General features: G+C 39.8%; 1 protein-coding gene across 1 annotated transcript in view; it reads left to right on the top strand.

The window, feature by feature from the left end:
* The window catches only part of RPF1 (ribosome production factor 1 homolog), a 22,742-nt gene that overhangs the window by 3,980 nt on the left and 4,565 nt on the right, over positions 1–14,197 (top strand). Inside the window, exons 3-8 of the mRNA XM_004699292.2 lie at positions 4,669–4,749; positions 7,758–7,853; positions 8,604–8,757; positions 12,334–12,416; positions 12,850–13,031; positions 13,467–13,593. Coding sequence (XP_004699349.1) covers positions 4,669–4,749; positions 7,758–7,853; positions 8,604–8,757; positions 12,334–12,416; positions 12,850–13,031; positions 13,467–13,593 — 723 coding nt within the window. The remainder of the gene's footprint in view (positions 1–4,668; positions 4,750–7,757; positions 7,854–8,603; positions 8,758–12,333; positions 12,417–12,849; positions 13,032–13,466; positions 13,594–14,197) is intronic.

The following is a 14,197-nucleotide window of genomic DNA, read 5'->3' as shown; positions in this document are numbered from 1 at the left end:
AAATGTTTTGAGAATGATGTACAAATGCGCTTTACACAATTGATGTGTGTATGGATTGCGATAACAGTTGTATGAGCCCCTAATAAAATGTTTTTTAAAAAAAAGTATAAAGAAAAAAAGATTTTATTGGGAGCTCTTAAAACTTATTACAATCCATATATCAATTGTATCAGGCATATTTGTACATATACTGCCATCATTCTTTTCTAGACAATTACTTTCTATTGAGCCCTTGGCATCAGCTCTTCTTTTTTCCTACTCCCTCTCCCATACTCATGAGCCCTTGATCGATTATAAGTTAGTATTATTTGCATATATCATACTGACTGCTGTCTCCCTTCCCCCATGGTTTCTGGGTGTTCTCCCCCTTGGAGGTAAGTGTATGGTTATGTGTCCATCATTAAAATCAGTCCCCCCGCCCCCCATCACTGTTCCCATTCCTGTTTCTGGATTCCATGTGTCATGAGCTCTTACCTCTTATCTGTACCTGTGTACATGCTCCAGTCTAGTCCGAAGTGAGAAGCAGCACTGGAGTTGTGATAATGGGTGAGGAAGCCTCAAGGAACCAGAGGAATATTGAGTGTTTCATCGGTGCTTTACTGCGTCCTGGTTGACTCATCCCTCCCCTGTGACCCCTCTGTGGGGAGATGTAACATTATCTACAGATGGGCTTTGGGTCTCTGCTCCGACCCCCCTTGTTCTCAACAATATGTTTTTTTCATGGTTTTTTTTGTTTGTTAGTTATGGGTCTTCTGGTCCCGATGATACCTCATGATTGCACAGGCTGATGTGCTACTTCCGTGTGGGCTTGTTTCTCTGCTGGATGGCTGCTTGTTTCACTTCAAACCTTTAAGACCCCAGATGCTATATCTTTTAGTAGCCGGGCACCATCCACTTTTTCACTACATTTGTTTATGCACCCATTTTGTCTTCAATGATTGTGCCTGGGAGGGTGAGCATCACAGAATGACAGTTTGTTAGAATACAGCATTCTTGTATTGAGGAAGGGCATGAACAGAGGCTCGAAGTTCATCCACTACCTCAGTGTATTGCCATATAAATATATGTACATAGGCCAGTACCTCTATTTTTATGGTTAATATATTTATATATGGACACACCTATGCTTATACCTCTATCCATAGCTTTGCTTCCTAGATCATTCCTGTTTCCTTTTACCTTCTGCCCCACCATCACACTCGCCCTACTTCTGCCTCATAGTCATTCCTCTAAGCTAGATTGCTGTTGCTCCAACACCCCCAGGATCTCTATATCCTCCTTGTTGATTATTAGTTCCCCTGTCTGTGGTGTGTGCTTCACCCCCGTCTTCCCCCAAGTCCCAGAGTGGGTCCCTTTGTTTTCTCCTTGAGCTTTCTTCCCAATTCTGTCGTATGTAAGTAGGCAAACCAACAATGGCATAGACCAAACCAAAGATTAAAAAAAAGAAAGAAAAACACATAATTCCAGGTCTGTCCACTGACCTTTATGGTAAGGTGACCAGATTTTAACATTGGTAAAGCGGGACACCATGGATAAAACTCATATCCTGGCGAACTAGCCACATGGCAGCCGACAACTGTATACCATAGCTTGTTGTGCATTCTTTCCAAAAATCGGGACTTTTTAAAAACATCGCGGGACACGGGAAAAATTGTTAAAAATCGGGACGTCTGGTCACCTTACTTTATATGACTATCTCCCTCCTGGGGGAATTCCGGGAGCTGCTCCTTATAGTCTGGAGGCTATTTTGGGGGGAGTTAAATTTTATTTATAGCTACTCGTAGGTTCTGGTTTGTACTTAAGCTATGGGGGTGGGGAGACTCCCCCGCACAATGGAAGATTTCCCCCCAAAGCTATGTGTATTTAAATGTTTTTGCAAAACAACCTTATCACCTTCAAAAGACTCTCCATTACACTTAATGCATTTGTCAAATCTGCAATTCTATTCTTGGAAACATTTTTCAAACTCATCTGTTTAGATAGCTGACAGCATCTCCCTTGTTTGTTTTTTTTCAACTCTTCTGTGTTGTCTAATGGCTGTCCTTTCATGTCCCTTTGCATGAAACAAAAAGAGGTTACATGGAGGGAGTTCAAGTAAGGTGTAAGGGGCAATAGAGGCATGCTGTTTTTTGCCAAAAACTGGTGCACTGAAATGGCTGTGTGAGCAGGTGCATTGTCATGTGGCAGTCCCCTGTCTGCCACAAATCAGACTTTCTTTGTTCACACTGTTAAGCAACCTTTTCGGAACCTGTTAATAGAAAGCTAGATTAAGCGTTCTGACCTCGTGGAATGAACTCCAAATGCACTATCCCCCCACATCAAAAAAACAAGTGAGCACCGCCTTGATCTTTGATTTCACTTGACAAGCTTTTGGGGGCCGAAGTGATGATGGCGTCTTCCACGGGTTTGATTGATGTTTGCTTTCAGGGTGGTAAGAGTAGCACCATATCTCATCACCAGTAATGACCTTGGGGGGAAAAAGTCTGGGTCACTTTGGAGTTGTTCGGCATGCTTCCACTCGACGTTCTTTTCCTGGTCGGTCAGAACCTGAGGCACCGATTTCGCAGAGGCCCTTCTCATCCCCAAACCTTCCATTAAAGTTCACTGACCAAGCTCCAGATAGTCCAGAGAGCTTCCCCATCTCTTCAGTGGTCCGTGGTCAGTCTTTGAGCACAACGTGCTTGAATTTTGTCGACATTTTCATCCACTTGGGAAGTTGGCAGACATCCAGAACGAGGTTTGTCACCAATTGACATTTTCCTTTTTTGAAGCTAGAAAACCACTCGTATTCTTGAGTTTTTCCCATAGCACTGTCCTTGTAAGCTGTTCAACATCACAACAACAGTTTCTGGGACATATTTCCCGAATGGGAAACCAAATTTCACAGCCACACACTGTTCTCTTAAATCAGCTATCAAAAGAAAAAAAAACAATGAGGTTCAAGTGAAACTGCTTTTAGGAAAAATTCACTGTGACCAGAGAGAATCTTGCAGGCAGTGCCCCTGAGTGTGCTGACTCACAGCGAGTTGCTCCATGCTCCTTGCTTGCCTGGCAGGGAAAATGCATAGTACGAAAGCTCCGCCTAGCAGAGCTTTTCCCCCGGTTTTTCTGGAGGGTACCTCCTTGTATTAAAACATACTATTGTAATTATTCCTCTCATAGCCTAAGAAATACTAAGTAAAGATAAACATCTTTGAAGAATGGAACGCATTTTAAATGACTGTGCAAATGAAGCACTCATCCATTTTCTTAATATGAAATTATCACTATTAGACTGTTTTGACTTGCAAAATTTAATACAGCAAACACTTTAGTCTTTAACTTTCAATTATTAGTCTGATCAGCATTTGAAAATAGTCTTCTCTTTTTTTTTTAAACCAGAGGTGACTTTCTAAGACTGACCCCTTTAAAAAAAATTGTGTATAAAGTAATCTGTGTTAGAGTATTAAAAAATAGAGTCCTAATATTTCATATGCTTTAAAAAATATCTCTGCTATTATGTGTATTTTTATTTAGTTGTAGAGATAGCTATACTTCTATGTTATTGCTCTCACTTAACATATAATTCCTTTATCTTTGTACAGTATGTCCATGTTTCTCGATTCTAATAGTATATGCTATCACATTGAAATGCCGTATTGCTTAGTCATTACCCTGTTGGACATTGACATTATTAGCTTTTTATTTCCATTTTGAATAGTGATATACATATTTTTTTGTATAAATTCCTTTCTTTTCGCTTTCTCACCTTACCATAAATATCCCAGACTATAATGACTAGAAGCTAATTTGTAGCTATTTTGATTTGTTTCTGAATGGCATTCTGGAAGAATTGGATCAAAGCCACAGACATATATTAGGGGCCTTTACTTTAAAATTACCATGGAAAATTGAGACAGAAAAATAATGAAATTTTTACATGAGTTTTTGAAGCCCCTTTGTGTGTACTTTGTAGTTTTTCCTTATTTTTTTCTTACCCTTTTATATTTATCTCCTTGGAAGATTATTATTATTTTTTTAAGTCATTTTATTGAGGGCTCTTACAGCTCTTACAACACTCTATACTTCAGTTGTATCAAGCATATTTGTATATATGTTGCCATTGTCATTTCCGAAACATTTTCTGCTTAAGCCCTTGGTATAAGCTCTTCTCCCCCCCACCCCTCCATCCCACCCTCATGTGTCCTTGATCAATTATATATTTTTATTGTTTTTTATATCTTACACTGTCCCTTGTCTCTCTTCATCCACATTTCAGTTATCTGCCCCCTTAGGATGGGGGGTGGGGATATATCCAACTTTGTGATGGGTTCCACTTTATAATTCTTCCCCCTCCCTGACCATCGCCCTGCCCTCATGATATTATTGCTACTCCCATTACTGTTCCTGAGGGGTTTATCCTTCCTGAATTAGGTGGAAGGTTATTTTTATCCCTACCTCTTTTTGCTACTTCTATTTGTTTCAATGTAAACAATTCTTTTAATGTGATTCTCTGCTTGGTGAGTTAAAAAGCTTTTCATTTAGTGTCTTTAGTATTGTTGTATCAGGGAGTTGAACAAAATAAGGAATAGAGTGAATTTTTTAGTATTTGTAAATTTGTTATTTTTCTCCAACAGTAATGTAAAAGTATTAATTCTGCTAAAATTTAATACCTTTTCTTTTGTTTAGGCTCCACCAAAACCTGTACCTAAGACCATTGACAACCAGCGAGTATATGATGAAACCATAGTAGACCCTAATGATGAAGAGGTAATATTGGAAGTCTCAAATATATTTGGATAGCCTCGCTTGATTACTGTTTTAAGTGCTGGTAAAATTGTATAATGGAGTGGTTTCAATATGATGTTGGCATATTATTTACTGTGTATTACTTCTGAGTTGTATTTGTCAATAATATAGAAAAATGTAAAAATCATTTCTTTTCCAGATATTGATTGTAATATGCCACGCTCACGGCCATCGAGTTGATGCTAACTCATAGTGACCCTATAGGACAGGGCTCTGTGAGTTTCTGATACTAACTCTTTATGGGAATAGAAAGCCCTGTTTCCCAAGGAGTGGCTGGTGTTACCAAACTGCTGACCTTTCTGATCACAGCCCGGTGTGTAACCATTGTGCCACCTGAATTCTTAGATAGCTTGTATTTATGTCATTGAATCTCTGAATATTACTTCTAGTTAAGGTATTTTACATCATTTGAAAAGCATTTCTCATCTTTCAAGAATGATTTCTTTTAGAAGGATCAACACAAGGTAGGTTGCTGTTTTTGTTGTCAGTTTCTCCAGTCAGCTGTGACCCTGCGTACACCACGATGAGGCACTGCCCGAGCCTGCGCAAGACTCAGAGTGGGGAGGTGTGAGCCTGTTGTCGCAGTCCCCGAGTCGGTCCTGCTCACGAGGCTGCCCCGTGCTCTCTCTGAACCTCCGCCTTACCAGGCTATCTTTTCCCAGGGACGGGGCTCATCATCACAGGTCCAAAGGGTGTGAGACCAAGTTTCACCATCCTGACCTCTAAAGAGCATTTTGGCTGTACTGCCTTCCTCCAGACTGGTTTATTCATTCTTACGGCAGCTCTTGGGTAATTTCAGACAGCACCATACTTCAGATGCATCAGTTCGTCTCCAGTCTTCCTTATTCATTATCCAATTTTCACATGCATATGAGCCTATTAAACATACCGTGGAATGAGTTATGCGTACCTTAGTCTTCAAAGTGACATCCATGCCCTTGAACACTTTCAAGCGGTTTTGCGCAGCCATTTTGCCCCTTGTCATGTCCATTTGGGATAGAGGTTAAGATATCCCAAATGTCCGTCCTTTCCAAAATGCTGCATCACTCCCATTGTTTCTGATATCAACTACTATGTGACCCTTAGTGTTCTAGCTTATGCCTTAGGGTTCTGTACTTTGCTGCATTGCTTCACAGAGCTCACAAATCAAAGAAATGGCTCACCTTGTTGTGGAAGCTGATAATTGGGTCACACAATAGACCACTGGCTCAAGTCCCCAGAGCTGGAGGTCAGATGGAGCTGATCCAGTTTCAGGATCCAGAGCAAGAGAATGTGTTTTGCCAGTGTTTCCACAACCTCCTAGGTCGTGCTCAGGGTGGCTGTAGAGATAAAAATGGCTGAAAGTCAAGTAAGTTTGTGACTGATCAAAGCACTTGTGTCACCAGGATGGCTGTTATTAGAGTCTTCTAGGGTAGAACTGGCATCTGATTGGCATTTTTCACCATGATTCAGCACAAGCACAAGCTTTCTACACATCCTAGTTGAGAGGAGAGAGGGTCACAGAGATGGCATTTTCCTCATTTCTAAGGCATTACGAACATGTGTTTTCCTCCTGTTGAAGTGAGGTCAGGTTAAGGATAGTTGGGTCTCTACTGTGCATGTTAAACCGGTCAGATCTGTCTCAATTTCTGTGACACCGCCGCCTGCTTTTCTTAATGAAGGAGGAAGCTGGAAGTTTGCCTAATAAGGGAACAGATTAGAACAGGAAATCAATTCTTGTTTAACACAAATGTCAAGGATGATGATTAATTGGCAGAACACTGTCCTCCCCCAAGGAAACTAAAGGTGATTACTTGAGTTATACTCTAATAAGGCAAACTCACAATACATTGCACTTTAATCCTGCCTCATTAAAATAACATAGAACTCTAAAATGGGACTATAACCAGAGGTGTAGAGGCTAGGACTTGCAATATATCATAGAATGGATATGGCTAGAAGGCCCATATTAACTAGTTCACTGCATCGCACATATTAGAGATTTTAGGTAGTATTTGTTATACTCTGATATTTAATAACATTTGATGTGGGAGTTTGTTATTTCCTCAAAAATGCTTACATTTCAAGATAATGTTACACTTTGTGTACTTTGACAGTGCCGTGAAGTATTCAAGATTTTTAAACTTGTTAAGTTTTTAAAATTTTTGTTGAGGAAACTTGGGTTTGTACTACTTCATTTTACAAGCATACCAATATTTATTGATTTGCTAATTATTAGATAATTAGATTTCTACCTCTTAATTTTGTTTTTGTGTCTACTTTCAGAAAATTGTCCGCTGCCTTTCATGCATCTGCTGACATTGCCATTTATTCATTCATTTAGTCAGTTAGTCTTCCAGCAATGAGCGCCTGTGATGTATTGACATCTGTCTTAGGGACTTGAGATCATCAGTGTACTAAACTAATAATGCCACGATATCTAACTTTATGTGTGATATTTTCATATTATGGGAGCTGTATCTTCAAGGCAAATTACTAAAAGTGAGTGGTCAGAAGTTGAAATTGTTGGGTCAAAAGTTAATATATGTGCAAACCAAAAAAAAACCCAACTCCACTGCTATCCAGCCTATTCTGACTCAGAGTGAACCCTGGAAGACGGAGTGGAACCGCTCAGGAGATTTTCCAAGGCTGTAAACCTTGATTGGAGCAGACAGCTTCTTTTCCCATGGAGTGGCTGGTGGGTTCAAACTGCTGACCTGTCAGCAGCTCAGTGCTTAAGCTGCTGTGCCACCAGGACTCTGTCGTCGTATATGTCCTAATATGGAGAATATTTGGTCCATATCTATGCTTGTTTTTGCAGAGGGGAAGTCACCCAACCTCTTAGTGTCACCTTTAATGGTTTTCCCTCCTGGGCCTTCTTTAAATGCTCCACTAGCTAGGCAGTCAGTGACAAAGAGTCTTACTGAACCTCTTAACATTTTTGCTCAGTATATTGTTTATTTGTTCAGTGTTACTTTATTTTTCCTCAGGTTGCTTACGATGAAGCTACAGATGAATTTGCTTCCTATTTCAATAGACAAACTTCTCCCAAGATTCTTATTACCACATCAGACAGACCTCATGGGGTAAACATTTTGATTAATAGTTTATTAATTTGCTATATTATTTTGTCTTGAAAACTCTGTCCAGAAAAGTTGGATCATTACTTAGTTATTTTAGCTAATGCTTATGAGTAAGTTGAATAATGTTACTTCTAGAATTGTGTTGTAGATTCACTAAGCATAATTCTTCATGATAAACTTTCTCAACCACAGTATTATTACATTTCTCCCTGGATAACTCTTCGTTGTGGGAGACTGTCGTATGCATCGTAGAATGTTCAGCAACATCCCTATCTTACCCACTAAATACTAGTAGCATCCATCCATTGACAGCCACACAAAATATCTCCTTACATTGTCAAGGAGGGCCAAATGGCATTTAGTTGAGAACTACTGCTGAAGCATCATCTGCCTTTGATAAAAAGATAAACCACTATTTAGACTTCATCCTTTTCCCAGCCTTGTTCTCTTTTAATACTGTCTTCCAGTAATCAGTGGAGTTCTGGGTGATGCAGATGGTTAATTCACTTGTTGGCTAACATAAAGATTGAAGATTCAGGTCCACTTAGAGAGAGCTGGAGATCCACCACCCAAAATTCACCTGTGGAAACCCTCTGTAGCACTATTGTGCTTTGATTCTACACGAGGGTTCTACAGGAGCTGGATTCACCTTGATGGCGCTTGTTTAATAACGAGTACTCCTACCTTTATAATGTCACTTAAGATTTTATTATTCTTTTTACCTTTGAGAATTGCTGTCATTTTGTGTTCCAGAGAACAGTACGACTCGGTGAACAGCTCTCCACGGTTATTCCAAACTCACATGTTTATTACAGAAGAGGTCTGGCTCTGAAAAAAATTATCCCTCAGTGCATCTCAAGAGAGTTCACAGATCTGATTGTTATTAATGAAGACCGGAAAACACCAAGTATCCTTTGTGGGTTTTTTTTAGGAAGTTTTTCTTTCTCCTTTAAAATATATTTAAAAGAATGCAGAATTTGTAAAGACTATATTCCTTGTAACAGTCAACATAATTTTTAAAAAATCATTTTATTGGGGGCTCGTACAACTCTTAACACAGTCCATACCTACTTCCATTATGTCAAGCACATTTGTACATATGTTGCCATCATCATTCACAAAACATTTCTTTCTACTTGAGCCCTTGGTATCAGCTTCTCATTTTTCCCCTCTCCCCCCGCCCCCCCTCCCTCCTCCCTCATGAACTCTTGATAATTTATAAATTATTATTATTTTGTCATATCTTACACTGTCCAATGTCTCCCTTCATCCCCTTTTCTGTTGTCCATCCCCCAGGGAGGAGGTTATATATAGATCCTTGTAATGGGTTCTCCTTTTGCACCCCACCCTCCCTCCACCCTAGTCAACATCATTTTTATAGCCCAAAATTATGCAACTCTATATAGGGTCACTTTGGGTGGGAAGTGATTCAGTGGCAGTGGTTCAGGTTGGTTGGTCTGGTTTTTTGCTTTCCCCCTGTGTTAGACAGGGTTCTCTAGAGAAATAAAACCAAATTGCTGATAACTTAATATATTTATTTATAAAGATAATTAGATATATAACACAAGAAATGAACTGTTAAATTATATACAGATAGATCTATAATACAGGAAATGAACAGTTAAATTATAAAGCAGTACAAATGGCTCAGTGCAACTCAGTCCCCTGAGAGAGAGTTGTGAGGCACTAGCAGTCCTTCAAGTCTAGTCTACTGCCAGGTCTTCCTCTTTATATAGAGAGAGCTAGGCTATATCAACACAGCAGCCAATCACAAGGGAGGTCACCAACCACCAGTCCCCAGCTCCAGAGATGTCTTAAAGGGACCTCAACTTACAGCGACACTGTTCACAGGCTAGGCGTCCCACAGGTAGTATAGCCTGTAAATTGAGACACTGAACAAGCAAGGCAGCCGCACACTGGTCCGATGATCAAAGAGCGACAGACAAGAAGGTTGAAGCTTACCAAGCCATTTGTCTCTCTGCCCTTCAGTTAATCCCACTTGTGTTTATTGGCCAGGCTGGCACAATAAACTATCTCACCCCCCCAAAATTCTATAAATTCGTTTTTCCTTCTTTCAGCAAACATTTATTGAGCGCATTATATGTGCAAGGCATTGTTTAATGCTCAGTAAAAGATGCAGAGATAAAGTCAGCCATCCAGTAACATGTGGTCTTATAGGGAAGTCTTTATTCTTTATCAGTGTCTTTATTGTGTAGCTAAGTCTCATGAGAAAGTATGAAATTAGCTACAGCTATCAAGGTTCTAATGCTCCCTCAGTTTGCTTTTCCCTTCCGCTTGGCACACGAAAAGCTGTGGCATGTAGCACATTACATATAGAACCAAGGCCTTCATCCAGGCTTGACTGACAGACTGTATGAGAAGATGGACTTGGCAGTGGTGAGAGGAGTTTGGACCACCAGCTTATTGAATAATAGTGTCAAAGCCCAAGGAGTTCAACTAAAACAGTAGTTTCGAGGGTACAACAGTGACCGTAGAAGTGAAAGACCTTATACAGGAAAAAATCAATTGGATTTGGCAGGAGGGGCAAGTTGAAGATACAATTAAATGCAGCAGTTTGTGTGGATGAATGGAAGGGTGTTGATGTTTTTGACCACTTTGGGTTTGTAAAATTCATTGTGCACATACTGACTTTAAACAGTCTTCATACTAATGCCATTTAAAGTTCAATTCTTGCGATGATCAGGTGAAACAATGTAAGTGTAAAATGTTCTATAAACATATTTAAATTGTCCATTGTTAGAATTTCTGCCTGATTGTCATGGCACTGAACAATAGCCCAAAATTGATTATTGGTAAGCTATGCTTGAGATGTTAGGATGGCACAGATCATTGGAACAGACTGGATGGAACCTAGCAATGACAACAGCAACAAAGAACATTTGCAGGAAAAAGTAAGATTGTTGTGCAAAGACTTGAGGGATGTGCATTTGCTGCATTGCCCTTGGGCTCCTAACCCTGCTGATTGTAGGTAGATGTGTTGGATTTCATTTTTAGTGTAGCATAATTCTCTGTAGATAGTAAATAGCTATTAATTAGTTGGTGGTTTTTAATTTGTGGTATAGTAATCCCAAGAGGAAGAGTTTGTCTCTTGAGAAACACTAATCTTCAGGAAGAGAGCTTGGGTAGGAGTCTCAAGTCTTCTGGGGTAATACTTAGGGGTGACTGCAGATCCAGACCACACATAACATATAAAAATGTGCATTTTGGGGTTATAAGTCTGAACATAATGCTAAAGTCTGTGCATGACTAAAGTTATTCTAGAGTCTCATCCTGTCTTGTGATTCCTGATACAAAACATGGAGATTTTTTTTTTTCCTGCTTTATATGGGGCCGTACCACCATTTGTCTACTAACCCCATGGTTAGCAGTTCAAAGCCACCAGCTGCTCCATGGAAGAATGATGACTTTCTACTCTGATAGAGTCTTAGAAACTCAAAGAGGCACTTCCACCCAGTCTTATAGGGTGGGTATCCACTGATGGCAGTGGAGTGTTTTGTGTTTTTTTATTTGAATGCCCAACATTATACTGTTAGGGTGATAACAAGCATTTTACGCTTCTTAAAAAGAGAAAAAGTAGAACTACTTGAGGTTAATTTATTTTTTGGGACAAATTTGGTCTGCTGCACAAGACCTTTTTAAGGTATTGAAGAGCACCAATGTTAACTTTGAGGACTAAGGTGTACCTGACCTAAGCTATGGTGTTCTCCATTGCATCATATGCATGTGAAAGTTGGACGTTGAATAAAGAAGACTAGTAGAATAGATAGAGGCCTTTGAATTGTGGTGCTGGAAAAGAATATTGAAAGTACCATGGACTGCTGAAAGGACCAACCAATCTATTAGAAGAAGTAAGACCAGAGGGCTCCTTAGAGGCAAGGATAGCAGACTTTGGACATATTGTCAGGAAAGACCAGCCTTTGGAGAAGGGCATCATGTTTAATGGAAGGAGAGTGAAAAAGAAGACCCTCAACGAGATGTACTGACACAGTGGCTGCATCGAAGGGCTCAGGCATGGAAACAATTGTAAAGATGGCACGGTGTTTCATTCTGTTGTGCATAGCGTCAGTATGGTTGAAGCTAATTTCATGGCACCTAACAACATTTTTGGGAAAGATTTAGGTTTGGGTGGGAGAGTAAGAAAATTTCAGTTAACTCAGGGTTAGCATGTACCCACCAATTGGGCATACAGGGAGGCCTTAGGTGGCCTAAGGAAGTCCTATGCTTGGCTGCTGACCATAAGGTTGGAAGTTCCAATCTACTAAGGTGCATCCTTGGAAGAAAGACCCTGGTTATCCTTATCCAGGAAATCAGCCGTTAAGTTTTTATGGAACTTTGTTATACCTTGATACACAAGGGTTGCAATTTGCAGCAACTGGTTTGGGAGCATACAGAGAACTGGTTATTTTGGATAATTTAAGATTTGATTTAAAGCATATCAGTGTGTTCTTAACTTTACAAACAGATGGACTTATTTTGAGTCACTTGCCACATGGTCCAACTGCTCATTTTAAAATGAGTAGTGTTCGTCTGCGTAAAGAAATTAAGGTAAGTTTCATAACGTTCCTTGATGGCATTAGCCCTTTTTCTTATCAAACATTTCACTATCAACTGTATTTTGAAAGGGAGAGCCTTTTGCTTTGTGATGGAAAACTCCAGTAACACTTAAAACAGCAGTATATGTTGTATCCGATACAATGGTGCTTACCCTGGTCAAAGCAGTTCTATAAACACTTTTCTTGTGAGATTGTGATTAGATGGTGTTAGGCGATAGCCTTCATTACTACAAAATACTGGTTTTCTAGTAGGAGTTTCTTTTTGGTACTTTTTATAATAGTATCAATCTTAGGCATATATCAATTCATGCTTGATAAACAATCTGTGGTAGCTTGTTAAAACTTTACAAATGTCAATTCTAATTCGTGACAATTGGAGCGCGAGGTGTACTTCTTGGCTTTTGAGATTTCTTTCATTTTTCTAGAGAAGAGGCAAGGACCCTACAGAACACGTACCTGAAGTCATTCTGAATAATTTTACAACCCGACTAGGTCATTCTATTGGGCGTATGTTTGCATCTCTCTTTCCTCATGACCCTCAGTTTACTGGACGGCAGGTTGCCACATTCCACAACCAACGGGATTACATCTTTTTCAGATTTCACAGGTGAGGGAGTGCTTTAATTCTTTGGACTATGACTTCAAATATGAAACACCTTTTCAGCACGAACCTGTTTTTTTTTATCATTTTATTAGGGGCTCATACAACTCTTATCACAATCCATACACACATCAATTGTGTACAGCGCATTTGTACATTCATTGCCCTCACATTTTCTCACCATTAAAACCCCCCGACATTAGGTCCTCATTTTTCCCCTCCCTCCCCGCTTCCCCGACCCTCATGAGCCCTTGATAATTTATAAATTGTTATTTTGTCATATCTTGCCCTGTCCGACGTCTCTCTTCACCCACTTTTCGGTTGTCTGTCCCCCAGAGAGGAGGTCACGAACCTGTTTTCTAATATAAAGTGTTTTATAGATGAAAATAAATTTGGGTTCATCACCCTCTTTTCTTCAACTCCTGTATTTTAACTTTGAAGGTACATATTCAAAAGTGAAAAGAAAGTGGGAATTCAGGAGCTTGGACCACGTTTTACCTTAAAATTACGATCTCTTCAGAAAGGAACGTTCGATTCTAAATATGGAGAGTATGAATGGGTCCATAAGGTATGTGCTATTTGAAATTACTAGTACAGTGTTTCCCCAAATGGGCGATACCACCCCTTGGACCACCCCTTGGTGGCGCACTGGCGTGCTTAGGGTGGGCTGCAAAAGCATCTACCTACACTCCCGGGATTCCAGGCTGTATGTAGTACAAGTGTTTCATTGACAGACTCGGTGAAATTCTTTCTGAAAAGCAGGTGGAGGTGGTAGGCCAAGTAAGTTTGGGAACCTATGTACTCTAGTAGATGATTTTAAAAGTATTGACTATAAAGGAAACCTGTGTGCTTTGAACTTTTAGGATTTATACATTAAGTTCTACAGGCAGTCCCTTCGTTGTCAATTTCCTATTACAGGCAACTCCTACTTGCCTTTTAATGCAGGGCTTTGAACCTGCCCTACCATAGCTGGCAAAACACGAACAGACCAAAATTTTAAAACTTGTATTTGTCATTGTAACTAGAACAGGGGAAATGTGGCTTGAAGCCTTGGGGTGGGAGACTTGGAAGAGTCATAGTGAACCCTGCCAGGGGCCTGATACAGATTGAATTATATATATATATATATATATATATATTTTAATTTTATTAGGAGCTCATACAACTGTTAT

The sequence above is a fragment of the Echinops telfairi genome, unplaced genomic scaffold (genome assembly GCF_000313985.2).
Source record: "Echinops telfairi isolate 266 unplaced genomic scaffold, ASM31398v2 ScPeMD7_443;HRSCAF=831, whole genome shotgun sequence".
In the NCBI taxonomy this organism is placed as follows: Eukaryota; Metazoa; Chordata; class Mammalia; order Afrosoricida; family Tenrecidae; genus Echinops; species Echinops telfairi.
Note: the sequence above shows the minus strand (reverse complement) of the source record. Positions and strands in the feature narration are given on the sequence as shown.